Source organism: Equus caballus, chromosome 8, assembly GCF_041296265.1.
Source record: "Equus caballus isolate H_3958 breed thoroughbred chromosome 8, TB-T2T, whole genome shotgun sequence".
Classification (NCBI taxonomy): Eukaryota; Metazoa; Chordata; class Mammalia; order Perissodactyla; family Equidae; genus Equus; species Equus caballus.
In genome coordinates, this window is record NC_091691.1 from 4338388 (window position 1) to 4352042 (window position 13655).

General features: G+C 53.8%; 1 protein-coding gene across 1 annotated transcript in view; it reads left to right on the forward strand.

The window, feature by feature from the left end:
* PI4KA (phosphatidylinositol 4-kinase alpha) overlaps positions 1–13655 on the forward strand; it is a 146525-nt gene that overhangs the window by 132264 nt on the left and 606 nt on the right. Inside the window, exons 43-54 of the mRNA XM_023646776.2 lie at positions 3067–3187; positions 5224–5353; positions 6329–6399; positions 7902–7974; positions 8058–8128; positions 9009–9118; positions 9549–9653; positions 9753–9878; positions 10268–10388; positions 10863–11022; positions 11795–11884; positions 12440–12523. Of these exons, the coding sequence (XP_023502544.2) occupies positions 3067–3187; positions 5224–5353; positions 6329–6399; positions 7902–7974; positions 8058–8128; positions 9009–9118; positions 9549–9653; positions 9753–9878; positions 10268–10388; positions 10863–11022; positions 11795–11884; positions 12440–12523 (1262 nt within the window). The remainder of the gene's footprint in view (positions 1–3066; positions 3188–5223; positions 5354–6328; positions 6400–7901; positions 7975–8057; positions 8129–9008; positions 9119–9548; positions 9654–9752; positions 9879–10267; positions 10389–10862; positions 11023–11794; positions 11885–12439; positions 12524–13655) is intronic.

Consider the following 13655-nt stretch of genomic DNA (forward strand, 5'->3'; position numbering starts at 1 on the left):
GAGGATTGGCAGTAGATGTTAGCTCGGGTAATCTTCCTCCAAAAAAAAAAAAAAAAAAAGACCAGGTCTTGTCCTAGCTAGGTAGCTGCCAAAAGCCCTCCAACTCTGAGCAGGTGATTTTGGTACCATGTAGAGCCATATTCGCCAAGTAGGGGCCCTCACACTGGTCCCAGCACTTAGTGACTGCCATGATGCCCTTTTCTCCAGGTACCAGTTCCCTTTCCCCTTCTCTGCCCTCCCAGCGTTGTTCTCCCTTTACTCTTTGTGTCTCTGCTTCCATCTGCACGTGAGCGCACAGTGGTGGCCACCAGAGAACTCTAGCTCCCCGGGCCGTGTGCTCGGTGCTCTGTACTTAGCACGCAGGCCCAAGTGGCCCCAGTTAGCATGGAGAGGCATGGGGGGGCTCCCACTAGCACATATAGATTTGGGGGAGCTGCAGTTTGTTTTATTTGTCTTTATTCCTTTTTTTCCTAGTTTTCAAAATAATGAGTTAATTTCTTTTTTTTTTCCTTTTTTGAGGAAGATTAGCTCTGAGCTACCTGCTGCCAATCCTCCTCTTTTCACTGAGGAAGCCTGGCCCTGAGCTAACGTCCGTGCCCATCTTCCTCTACTTTATATGTGGGACGCCTGCCACGGCATGGTGTGCCAAGCGGTTCCATGTCTACACCCGGGATCCGAACCAGTGAACCCCGTGCCGCTGAAGCGGAACGTGCGCACTTAACCGCTGTGACACCAGGCCGGCCCCAATGAGTTAATTTCTTATCATTATCCAAAGATGACCAATGGGTTTTTCCCTTTTCCCCCCTAATATCATTATAAATTCAGGGACTTTGACATGTCTGACATGTCCCAGTCCACTATTTTTGAGGCCCGTCTTCCTGACCCAGGGAACCCCCTGTTATATACTCTATTCTTTGATCTTTTCTCTTTGATAACCTCCTGGAAACAGAATGACAAGATATTCCAGGCTCTTCTTATACTTTTTCTGCCTCAGACCTGGAATCACCAATTTTCCAAGGAACTCTGGTTCATTTTAGTGAGAAATGGTATTGAGACACTGTAATCTGAATGCTGAGAATGCTCACTGCCGTTGAGTTAACTGACTATTATTTCTAGGCCTTTCCTATAGATAGAGCTTTTTTTTTTAAAGAAAACTAAGTCATCAGATTATACTGATATTTCCAATTCAAATGTAGAATTATAGAGGGTTTTTGTTTTTTTTATTTGATTTTATGTTTGATTTTTTTTTTTTTTTTTTTGTATTTTGAGGAAGATTGGCCCTGAGCTAACATCTGTGCCAATCCTCCTCTTCTTTATATGTGGAACGCCACCACAGCATGGCCTGATAAGCGGTGTATATGTCCGTGCCTGGGGTCCGAACCAGCAAACCCCAGGCCGCCAAAGTGGAGCACGTGAACTTAATCACTATGCCACTGGGCCAGCCCCTATGTTTGAATCTTTTAACACTAAAAATATTGGTTCCTAACAATTAACATATTACCTTTTTGCTTTATCCTACTATATATAATAGTTTCAAAAATAACAATACCAATATTACCAAATATGATTACTGAAAACTGGGTCACATTTTTTTGGTATATTTTCCATTAGGGACATACAGTCAGATTGCTTTATTTTAAAATCACTTGAAATGATTCTTCTCTGTGTGGTTACACCAGCTCAAGACTCGGCTAGCTTCATTGGTTTCTTTCTTGCTTTCCATTTTTAGGGATTTTTTTTTAAAGTCTAAGCTTGAGAGAAGACAAATATATATATTTTTTTGCTTATTTTTTTTTTACAACACTAATAAAAATGGCTAGAGAGGGAGCAAACAGGATGGAAGCGACCGTGCTTAGTAATTTTTGACTTTGGAACTCTCTCACTGTTTGCATAGTTATGAAGCAAACATATACTTTTCAACCAAATTGGCTAGCAAGGATATATTAAGTGGATTAAGAAACACATGAGAATAACATGCTAAAATCTTTTCTAAAGCCTGACGCCTCCGTGGTCCTGAGTGATTGGAGACAGCTCCTCCTTGTTCATACTGTGCTGCCTCCACTTCCGTTTCCCTAGTGTAGTTGGATTGTTACTGCATTGAGGCTCCTTCCATGGTCTTCGCAGAATGGACTAGATCACTGGTTTATTATAAAAGGACGTAACTCAGGAACAGCCAGATGGGAAGGATGCGTAGGAGAAAGCATGTGGCTTGGAGCTTCCATGCTCTCCACGAACGCTGCTCTCCCACCACCTCCATGTGTTCACCAACCTGGAAGCTCCGGCAACTTATATTTAAACACACTATAAGTTGAATATTCATAGTTTGTCTTTAGATCTATTTGCTGGGTTAAAATTGGGAAAACCATGGCAATGAGTTATTTGAAGTTTGACCTGTTTGGTGAGCCCGCCCACCCAAGTTGAGGACGTCTGTCCAAGGAATACTTCACCAGATGAGGGGCCACAAACCACCACGGGGAGGGAGACGCCACTCCCCCAGGAGTCTTCCAGCCAGCCACCTTTTTAACCTAGGACATGCTAATTAAAACTGGAATTAGGAGTAGCAGAAAATTAGAAGGAGGAAGAGAGGTCCTTAAGATGGTGGCCACGGTGTGTCAACTCATGAGGGAAGTATCTATGCATGAGATAGAGTTTTCTGGAACCTGCCCATCACTGTGGAACGTCATTCTAAACAACAAGCTTATAGATAAGTTTTAGTACCCAGCCTCCTCGCTCCTCATACTTGACAACAGCAGAAATTGGTGAGAGAGTTGTGGTTCTTAGAATCCAGGGCAAGGAACAAAGGAGACAAAAGCTGATTCGTGCTTGTATTGCAGACCCTACCACCTGGGGCCCTGTGCAGTGGCCAGCAAGGCAGAACTTGGCCTGGCCCCGGGCAGACTTACCACAGACCCAGGAGAGCTTGCTTACACAGCCAGAAACCACTCGTCCTCACTTCTTGCTGGGTCTGCAAGTGCTGGGAGTCAGCTCCTGCTCTGGGTTAGAAAGAGTCTCTCTGGGTGGAGAGGGACTCCAAGCCTGGCTGACGGCAGCCTTGCTCTCCTACAGATGGGCTACGTGCGGGAGTATATTCTATGGGCAGCGTCCAAATCCCAGCTTCTGGCACATCAGTTTATCTGGAACATGAAAACTAACATCTACCTAGATGAAGAGGGGCACCAGAAAGACCGTGAGTACTCTGTCATCTTCCCCCACGTCTTACCCCCATCTTTCACACCTTGGGGGCCGCCCAGAGCCTTCCTCGGCCCCCAGGGCCCTCCATGACCCTTGCTGCCTCTGCTTCCCATCCTTTGGCAGGAACACCTCACCTTTAACACCCCATGGGCGCAGAACCCCTCCTCCACAAAGCCTTTGCTAACCCCCTTCCAGATGCCCTGCCTGCCCCCATGGCCCCTGCTGCTCCCGAGCACGGGTGAGACCCTCCTGCTCCGGCAGAGCTGCTGCTCCCAACAGTCACCCCTGTGCTTGAGCAGCGAGCCCCTGTGGGGGTGAGGTGGCCACCCAGGGCAGTGCTTCTCAGACTGTCGTCTCTGGACCCTTCACATCTTTAACTGTTGAGACCCCCCAATGGGCTTTGGTTTATGTGGGCTTTAACCGTAAATGTTAACCAACATTAGAAATGAAAACCGAGACATTTAAAAGATATAAACCATTACATGTTAACATAAATAACGTATTTTTATGAAAAATAACTCTTAGAAAAAACCCTCAAAAACGAGCGAGAAGAGTGGCATCGCTTTACAGTGTTGCAGATCGCTTTAGTGTCTGTAGGAGACATTAATTTGTCTTCAATAATGTCATAATGTCTTTAATAGAGTAAAAGACAGCTGGATTCTTATTCTGCTTCCACATTTAGTCTGTGGGAATATATTGTTTGATTGAAGTAAAGTCGGGAGATCAGCCTTACACAGACATGTAGTTGGAAAAGGGAGGGGCATTTAGCAGTCACTGTGGGTGTTCTCCGTTGACGCTGCACCAAACTCGACAAGTGGTAGTTTCTTAAAGGTTAATTGCAAGGTGGAATCTGCAACCAGGTCAGTGAACTTCTCATGCTCCTTTCATTAAAGCCCATTGGCCCACCCTGCACTCATCCCCACTTCAGCGTCCAGCAGTGGTCATTTACACAACGTCGATTGGTGAGCTAAGCCAATCTCCCAAATGTTGACACGTTTCATTATACAGTATTTAAAAATCACGCGGGTTAATGGCCCCCAAGCTCGTATAACAGAAGCATTTGTAAGTGTTGGGAAACTGTCAAGTTCACAGTAGCAGATGCAAGTTTTCCAAAATTTTGTAGTTGTTTTCCTTAAATGGCAGATCCATTTTGTTCATTTTCATGAAAATATCCATCCTATACCTGGAGCTTGAGAGAATTATGTTAAGTGAAATAAGCCAGCGAGAGAAAGATAATCTGTGTATGACTCCACTCATATGAGGAATTTAAAACTATGGACCAAGAACAGTTTAGTGGATACCAGGGGAAAGGTGGGGTGGGGGGTGGGCACAAAGGGTGAAGTGGTGCACCTACAACATGACTGACAAACATTAATGTACAATTGAAATTTCACAAGATTGTAACCTATCAATAACCCAATAAAAAAAAATTATTACAACACCTGTACAAAAAAAAAAAAAAAAAATCCATCCTATACCTAAGTCGGAAGAACATATTTTGTCTGTCATTCTTTCAACTAAAAATGATGTTCCCTGAAAACAGAGGTTAGTTCAGCTCACAAGTCAAACGAATGCAAGGTGCTCTCCTCGGGCCCACGATGTGCTTCAGGGGCAGCGGCAGAGGGGCCTCGTGCACTTCCCATTTCGTCACACAGGATATGCAAAAGACTTATTCGGGGTAGAGTTTAGTAAAATTAGTCATTGTTTATCACTTCACCAAGGCGTTCTTAAGTGACCCTGGCTTTTGTTCTCACCACGAGAGCAAAGCCGTGAGGATCCAATGACCACTGGCACCCTGGGCCCCACCACTTGTACACAGGCTCACATCAACACTGTAAGGAGGGCAAACAGCTTCTTGCTGTGGTTTTGACGGTGGGATCTGATGAGAGGGTCCCAGAGCACCTGCAGACCACTCTCAGGACGGCTGGTCTGGGTGCCAGGAGTACCTGGGATATGCCTCTGGCAAATGTGGGCGGGGTTTCCTCCAGGGCCTTTCTGTGGCTGAAGGCTCACTCTTGGTTTCTGTGTCAGCTGACATCGGTGACCTCCTGGAGCAGTTAGTGGAGGAGATCACAGGCTCCTTGTCAGGCCCAGCCAAGGACTTCTACCAGCGGGAGTTTGATTTCTTTAACAAGATCACCAATGTGTCAGCCATCATCAAGTAAGTGCCATCTCCTTGCAGTCTTGGCTCGTGGGAATTGCCTGGGGAGCTTTAAAGGTGCCAGTGCCCAGGCCTCACCCCTGCTGGCTCTAGTGGACAGCCAGGGCTGGAATCTCTGCTCTGGCAATTCAAGTCTCTTGAAAGGATAGCAAAATGCATGGTCAGCCCGATTTCAGAACCCATATCTTAGTTTCCTTCCGGATATTGTCCCGCAGTTGAGGCTACTCTGCTCTCTCCAAGTTCTGAAGGATCCTAGCCATATTAGGAAAACCAGACTCCTTTGCAGCTCCCATCGTCATTTCACTGATTCACCTCCTGGGTCCTCCATTCACACGAACCTGATGCCATCCTTGGACGTCTGTGGCACTGCCCACTTGTGCAGGACAGGGCCCTGGAGTCACCAACGCTGGCTGAGTGCCTGGGGGAGGCTCCAGCGTGGGGAGCACGGGGAGCCCTCAGTGCTCAGGCTTCTCTCACCTTGGTCACCGTGTGGCTCAGCCCATGTCTCCTGAGGCCCTTTCCCAGGTCAGGTACTGGGTATAGTGGTAATGGGGCAGCTTCTAGCCTGCAAAGATAAAGGGGTGGGGAGGTGGCATTTCCTGGGCATCTGTCATGTGACAGGCACGTGATTCCACTTTGCCCCTCTCCTCCTCATCCTTACTGGGGCAGGAAGTCTGAGGGGCCTGCCTGAGGTCGTGCTGCAAGTAGACATCAGAGCCGGCATTTGAGTCTGGTTGTCTGACCCCACAGCCAACTCTGCCTGCTTCTCTGACAGCAACATGCACACGCAGGGCAGGGATCACTGTGAGTGGTCTCCTGGAGGAAGTGAGTCTGGCAGCCCTTCAGGAGTAGCTAGAACTAGAAAGAGTGGAATGGAGAGGGCAGTCAGACTGGACGGGGCCCTGGGCTATGCCAGAGTCCTAGAGGCCACTTCCTATGGGAGACAAAGCAGAGCGTTTCTGTCTTGTTTCTCAGGCCCTACCCGAAAGGCGACGAGAGAAAGAAGGCTTGTCTGTCGGCTCTATCTGAAGTGAAAGTACAGCCTGGTGAGCAGGGGGCCTCAGAGGGCTAGTGAGAAGGGCTTCTTCCTGTGGGCGGGGAGTGGGGGCTGCTGCCTCTCTGGTGCTGCAGGGAGACGGGCAGCCTGGTTGGCCCCACGTGCACCTGGGCCCTGGGTTGCCCAGTGCCCCTCTCCAGAATCTGTCCCCAGTGAGCTGAGAGCTTCTTCTCAATGAGCACTCTTTATCTTCCTTGCTGCCTATTTTTCTAAAGGCCGAGATGCTGTCATCGGCAGCTGTTAGTCTAGATGGTTCCTGAACTCCAGTATAATAGCAGCAACATAGGCAATGGATGTAGGGTGGGATGGGGGGCGTCACAGGTGTGCTGGGCCCCATCAGACAAGGGTACCTGCCCTGAGGTGGGAAGCTGCTTCATGGTGCCCGCCAGCTGTTGTCGCATGGAAATTCAAGCCCGGTGTGGTCAGATCTGTGCTTTTTCAAGTCAAGGTGGGAATCCAGACTTCACTGTACAGCTTGCCATTTTTAACCATTGGTGCAAACATTTTTCAAAACCCTGGCTGGCCTGTGCAGGCATTCACCCTAGCTGACCTTGGCCAAGGTTGCCGGCTTGGGGCCTCAGTTCAGACCTTTCCTTGACTTGTGTCGGGCTCCCTGCCCAGTGCAAACGATGACTCAGCTTCCCGGAGAAGCTTGACATCCACTCAGGGACTCCTCAGCAAGACCATGCTGCTGGGTCTTGTCGTGAGGCACCGGGGAGCTGGGGCTCTAAGGCAGAGGAGTGGAGATTGCATCTGTGAGAGAGAGGCTGGAGCTGGGGAGTGGAGCAGGGGGAGGGGAGGAGACCATGTGGGCCTCCTGCCGCGCCCCTCCTTCTCTTGGTAGGAAAGTCCATCTGCACCCCGCAGCGAGGCCTCACTTTGCTCCCCAGGAGACCCTGCCCTTCCTGTTTCAGGGGCCCTTCTCAAAGCCCACCCCCTGGTAGGAAGCTCTCCCACTTCCTGGGGGCTCAGAGAGCACACTGCCCCAGGGGAGCTGCCAGTTCCTTGACCAGGAATGGGCTTTCTTTTGTCCTCCTGTTTGACACGTGTGCTGAGAAAGGGGAGCTACAGACCGTGGGATGAGTCCAAGAACTGTTCTGGGTGAGCAGAGGCAGGGCAGGAAGCTCCTGTGTGTGTCCCGTGAGCACAGGCCCAGCACTGGGTGTCCAGTGGGGCCCAGGAGCAGCGTGCTGGGTCTATAAAGCTGAGGGCTCAGCGCGTCCTCTTGGAGAAGTGTCTCCTGGGAGGTGGTGGCTCCCCGCTTAGGTATCAGGAAGGATCCAAGGAAAGATCACAGAATCAGGGAGGATGGACCCTTAATGGCCACAGAATCCGAAATCATGGGTGCCAAGGATGAGACCTAGACTAGGCTGCCAAGCGCCGCCCGTCTGCAGGATGGATTCTGCAAGGAGAATCTGTGCTGAGGACAGGTTGTGTCCTCGGCATCATCACACCTGGGCTCCCTGTGACTGCCCCTCTGTCCCTGCGCAGGCTGCTACCTGCCCAGCAACCCCGAGGCCATCGTACTGGACATCGACTACAAGTCCGGGACACCCATGCAGAGGTGAGAGGCGCCCCGTCGGCAGCTCCCTGCCTCAGCTTCATTTGCTGTATCACTTGTGCCACTTTCTTTTTGTTGTTTTTCAGTGCTGCAAAAGCTCCATATCTGGCTAAATTTAAGGTGAAACGATGTGGAGTTAGTGAACTTGAAAAAGAAGGTGAGTGAAGAATTTATGATGTCATTTCGGATCTAAGTGTTTCGCCTTGTTAGTGCCAGTTTCTTTTGGCCCGTTTAGTTTATTACCAGCTCCCCATGAAAGATGGCGGCTGTCCATCTCCTTTCAGTGTGACTCCTCATTGGGGATAGCACAGAGCTCATGTGCAGTGACAGAGACCCCTGGAGGTTGGTCCCCAGGTCAGCCAGAGGGTCCATGAGGTGTCTTCTTGAGACAGAGTGGCTGGGTTTTCAGGGGGTGTACGAGTCTGCTTGGGCTGCCATGCAGACAACCACAGCCTGGGGTGTTCGACGACAGAAGTTGCTTCTCTCTCGGTTCTGGAGGCAGAAGTGCGTTGGCAGGGCCTTGCTCTCCCCGAAGGGCTCTAGGGGAGAATCTGCTCCGCGTATTTCTCCTGGCTTCTGGTGGCTGCCGCAGTCCTCAGCATCCCTTGGCTTGTAGCTGCATCACTCCAACCTGTGCCACTGTCCCCACATGGCCTTCTCCCTGTGCGCCCCCGTCCAGATTTCCTTCCTCTGATAAGGGCACCAGTCATTGGATTAGGGCCCACCCTAATCCAGTGTGGCTTCATTAACTTAATTACATATGCAAAGACCCTATTTCCAAATAAAGTCACATTCTGTGATTTTGGGTGGGCATGAATTTGGGGGGGACACTAGTCAACCCAGTACAGGAGGTGTGGCCCCAGCCAGTGTGGAGACATGCCTTCCATGGCCTTACCCACACTCTGGCCCCTGAGTCCTCCCAGGCAGCCCAGGGGGCAGACACTCCCCTGCCCCCCAGCTCACTCACCCCCAGCACCCTCAGAGGGCCTCTCACCGCCCCTGGGCTAACAGGCAGCCTCTCCATCCCCCACATGCAGGTCTGCGGTGCTGCTCAGACTCCGAGGACGAGCATGGCGCGCAGGAGGCCGATGGCCAGAAGATCTCCTGGCAGGCGGCCATCTTCAAAGTGGGAGATGACTGCCGACAGGTAGTGGGGGCCAGGCTGCCAGAGGCAGGCCTCTTTCTCTCTGAGGCTCTGGGTATGCTTCAGGGTTGAACCTCACACACAGAATCATGAATCTTTGCTTCCCCTGTTTGGTTCAGATGCCACAGAGTAAATCAGGGCTTTCTGGCAAACCCAGAGGCCTCTCCAGCGGCTCCCCTACTGGTGGACGCCCTTTGGCCGCCTACAGGGAACTGCCGTGGGGGGTGGGTGCCCCTTACTCGCACCACCCACCAGGCAGCATGGCCTTGTCTTCAACCCAGCACCTAGTGGTCCCAGGAGCCTGAGCCCAGCCTGGTGGGCACCGAGGCCAGGCACTCCAGACTCCTCCGGGCCTTCCTCCCTCGTCACTGGGCAGGGCTGCCAGAGCACACGAGGAGGCCGCCTGACCACCCCACATCTCCTTGGTTCCCAGGACATGCTGGCCCTCCAGATCATCGACCTCTTTAAAAACATTTTCCAGCTAGTCGGCCTGGACCTCTTTGTCTTCCCCTACCGGGTGGTGGCCACCGCCCCCGGGGTAAGTTCCCTGTGCAGGAGCCCAGGCGGCTGCCCCTTGATGCCTCAGGCCAAGAGCAGTCCCACCTGCAGGCCTCGGCACTCGGCCCTTCCTCCCTAGTGCGGGGTGATCGAGTGCATCCCCGACTGCACCTCCCGGGACCAGCTGGGCCGCCAGACGGACTTCGGCATGTATGACTACTTCACACGCCAGTATGGGGACGAGTCTACCCTGGCTTTCCAGCAGGTGACCAGCAGGGCGGCTCCCATACCTGGGGTGGTATGCGCTCCATCCCACCCCCAGCACCGCTGGTGGGCCAGCACCCTGCTTCCCCCCTTCCCCTGCTTTTCTGAGTCCTTGTACACTTGGGGGTAAAACCAGGGCACCTGTAACCTTTCTTGGGATTCAAAGGAGCCTCTAGATGGACTCCCCAGGAGAAAGCTAATTCATGGGTGTGGGAGGAAGGGGCTGCTACCCCTGCACCCCTAGATGCAGCCACTTGTCACTCCTGCTACCAAGGTCTGCCTTGCTGATTTGGGCCCCGGGGTCCTAGGCACAGAGCCAGGAGAGTGCCTGCAGGCCCTGGAGGCGCAATCCTTGGGGGCCATCGTGAGTGCCTGGTTCTCTCCACATAGGCGCGCTACAACTTTATCCGAAGCATGGCCGCCTACAGCCTCCTGCTGTTCCTGCTGCAGATCAAGGACAGGCACAACGGCAACATCATGCTGGACAAGAAGGGCCACATCATCCACATCGGTCAGCCAGGCCCAGCGCCGCCCTCCTCCTCTTTTTTTAACCCCTGGAGCCCAGGGCAGGATAGCGAGCCCCACCCCACAGAAGAGCCGGCATGCTAGAGCCCGCCAGCCAGGAAGGGTCAGGGTCAGGGTTTGAGTCCAGCCGTGAGGCCCGAGCCGTTGGCTGCCAGGCTGTCCTGCCACAGAGGGCACTGGGGGCGAGGAGAGCAGCCAGGGCTGTTGAGCACGGGGAGGTCTGGGGTTAGAAACCGGAGCCAAGTGGAACTGGGCTCATCTCTGCTCCAGCTTGGCTCCCCACCTCTTCTTCCTCTCTCCTCCTTCTGGCTGCTGCTTCTCTGCCACTCCCAAGAAAATATAGCCTGTGGTCGGTTCCTGGGGTATGGGGAGCTAGTGGCTCTGAGTCCTGGCTGAAGCATGCCCACATCTCTACCCTGGCATCTGTTCCCGTCACAACTGGCTTCTTGGGATTTTGCAGACTTTGGCTTCATGTTTGAAAGCTCACCAGGTGGCAACCTTGGCTGGGAACCCGACATCAAACTGACTGATGAGATGGTGATGATCATGGGGGGCAAGATGGAGGCCACGCCCTTCAAGTGGTTCATGGAGATGTGTGTCCGTGGCTACCTGGCTGTGCGGTAAGCCCTGGGAAGGGGGCGGGTGTGGGCACCAGGACAATGGGGAGGAGGGTGGGCAGCCCCTCAAAGGTCCCAGGAGGCCTTCTGAGACCTCTTTGTGAGTGGAGGGACTGAGGTTCAGATAGAGCAAGGGAGGTGCTAGAGGCCGCCTGGTGGGCCAGGTGTACCTGGGCCTTGCCTTCCTGTTGCCTCTCTCTGCCCACCTGTGCCAGCAACTTCTCCTTGCTCTGGGCATTGGAGTCCAGCCACACTGTAGTCTCCTGGGCTTGGCTTCACTTCCAACACCTTGGGCTCCCCTTTCCGAGCATCCCACTCCCCCTTTCAGCCAAGCCTAAGCACCTGCCACCCCAGGCTGCATGCTGGAGACTCACTGTCCTGGTTTCAGAGTGTCATGTAGCCAAAGCCACACGGCAATGTGTGGTGACACCTGGACTCCACCTCAGAGTCTGTCGGAGCCTGCATCGTGCCCGCTTGGTGCAAGAAAAGAGTGTCTTTGAGCTGTGCCCCTGCACTTCCTCAGCCGCACGCAGAAGCCATGGGTGGAGGCCTTGGGTGGGGGACCGAGGCAGGATGGCTCCACCCATTCACAGGCGTGTGAGCAGCCTGGGCACTGCAGGCGCTGCCCTTGGGAGACATGAAAGGTGGTGGCAAGGTGGGGGGAGCCAGTGCATGAGACACGCCATGGGCAGCTGTCAGGCAGCAGCCAGACTGCAGGACTGCGGGCAGGGTCACCCCACTCACCCGTCCACCTCCCTTCCCCGCCTCTCCCCAGGCCCTACATGGATGCAGTCGTCTCTCTGGTCACTCTCATGTTGGACACAGGCCTGCCTTGCTTCCGCGGTCAGACAATCAAGCTCTTGAAGTAAGTAGGTCCTGGGCAGACACGCAGGCCATTTGAGAGGCAGCTGTCCCTGAGATGGGAGCCTCTTGATGCCGGTAACCGATCGTCATCAAGGCTGAGTACACTCCTTGGAACCCCAGAGCAGATGGGGTTTCTAGAACAACGCTGTCACCAGACCATGTTTGTAAGATGCCCCAGCTTCTGGCATGGCCAAGGACATCCCCGGCCCCTTCATTTCTCAGGGATGCAGTACCAGCCCTGCCTCCAGGCCTTGAGCCCCAGGGGCCACAGCAGCTTAGCCCCCGTGCTAGACCTCGCCCGTCTCTGAAGCCACTCCACTTAGGAGGCGCTAGGGAATGGGACAGAGCCCTCTAGGCCAGCCGGGCACAGTGTCCCCACAGAGGCCTGGCCCTCACAACCATGTCCCCAGGAGGGAACATTCCCAAGGCCTGACCCTCAGTGGAACAAATTCCCCCAAATGCTAAGTACTGTCTGCCGGCAGGACCAAATCCCACGGGGAGGGCAGCTTGGAGGGAGCACCCGGCAGCGGCAGCCCTGACTCGCTCTCTTCCCCAGGCACAGGTTCAGCCCCAACATGACTGAGCGAGAGGCTGCGAATTTCATCATGAAGGTCATTCAGAGCTGCTTCCTCAGCAACAGGTGAGTCACCCCTTCCTGCGTCACCGCCATGCCCCGGTGTCTTCTGGGCACCTGCGTGGGGCTCAGCTGGGCCAGGTGACGAGGATACTGCGGTTCCAGGAGACTCTTGGTCCCGCACACCTGGAAGAAAGCTCTTGCAGAACTACAGGGTGCTGGTTTAGAGGGGCTAGGGTCATGCTAAGGAGAACACCTGGCAGAGGCCTGAAGGCTGGAAGCCATGCCCACCTGGGCCAAGCCCATGAAGTCGAGGGAGCCACCAGCACATGGGGCCCTCCAGGGCAGTGGGCATGGCTCAGCAGGGCTGGGGAAGGAGCCTTCCTCAGGCTGCTGCCTAGGCAGTGACAGGAGGGGCAGGGTAGGGACAGGCCTGTCGGCTGTTGCTGTGATGGGTGGTGGAGCTGTGAGAAGAGGTGAGTTCCGATTCTGAAGTTAGAGCCCCAGGCTTTGCTGATGGGCTCCCAGCAGCTGTGATGGTCAGGGATGGCGTTGAGGCTTCTGGGCTAAACAACTAGGTGGACGCGATTCCAGCAGGTGAGTGAGGGAGCCACCCGTGTAGGCGTCAAGGCCCCTGGGAGGTGCAGAGACTGCTGGAGCCTGAGAGGAAGACCAAGAACTGCCCCTGGGGGCCCACCAAGAGCAGGTCAAGGCCAGGGCACATGTGGGCTGGGCCGTGTGGCACAAGAGGACCACAGAGGACGGGAGGCAGCTCAGGGCAGGCGTGCACAACATATCTCTGAGTCAGCGAGAAGGGTCGGAAGGCAGGACGAGGAAGGTCTCTTCTGTTTTGTTGGTGAAATAAGACGGGCATGTGCTGGGCAGCGTGACAGGAGGCAGTGTGCACAGACCCCTTCGGGACAGCCAAGCATGATCGGGGGTCACATGCCAGGCTGAGGTGCTAGAGTGGTGCCTGGCATAGGGGCAGCTCCTATGACAGCCTCCCAGGTCGGGCGTGGGTCCCAGGACTGAGGGCAGGCATTTGGCTAAGGAAGGGCCATCCACTTCAGCCCACATTTGAGGCTCATAGAGCCTATAGGGGACTCAGGAAGCAGAGCAGGAGATGGGGGCATAATGGAGCTCCACGATGGTGGCCACTGGGTGGGGGAAGGAGCGGCCCAGGAGAGGGGCCTGCCAT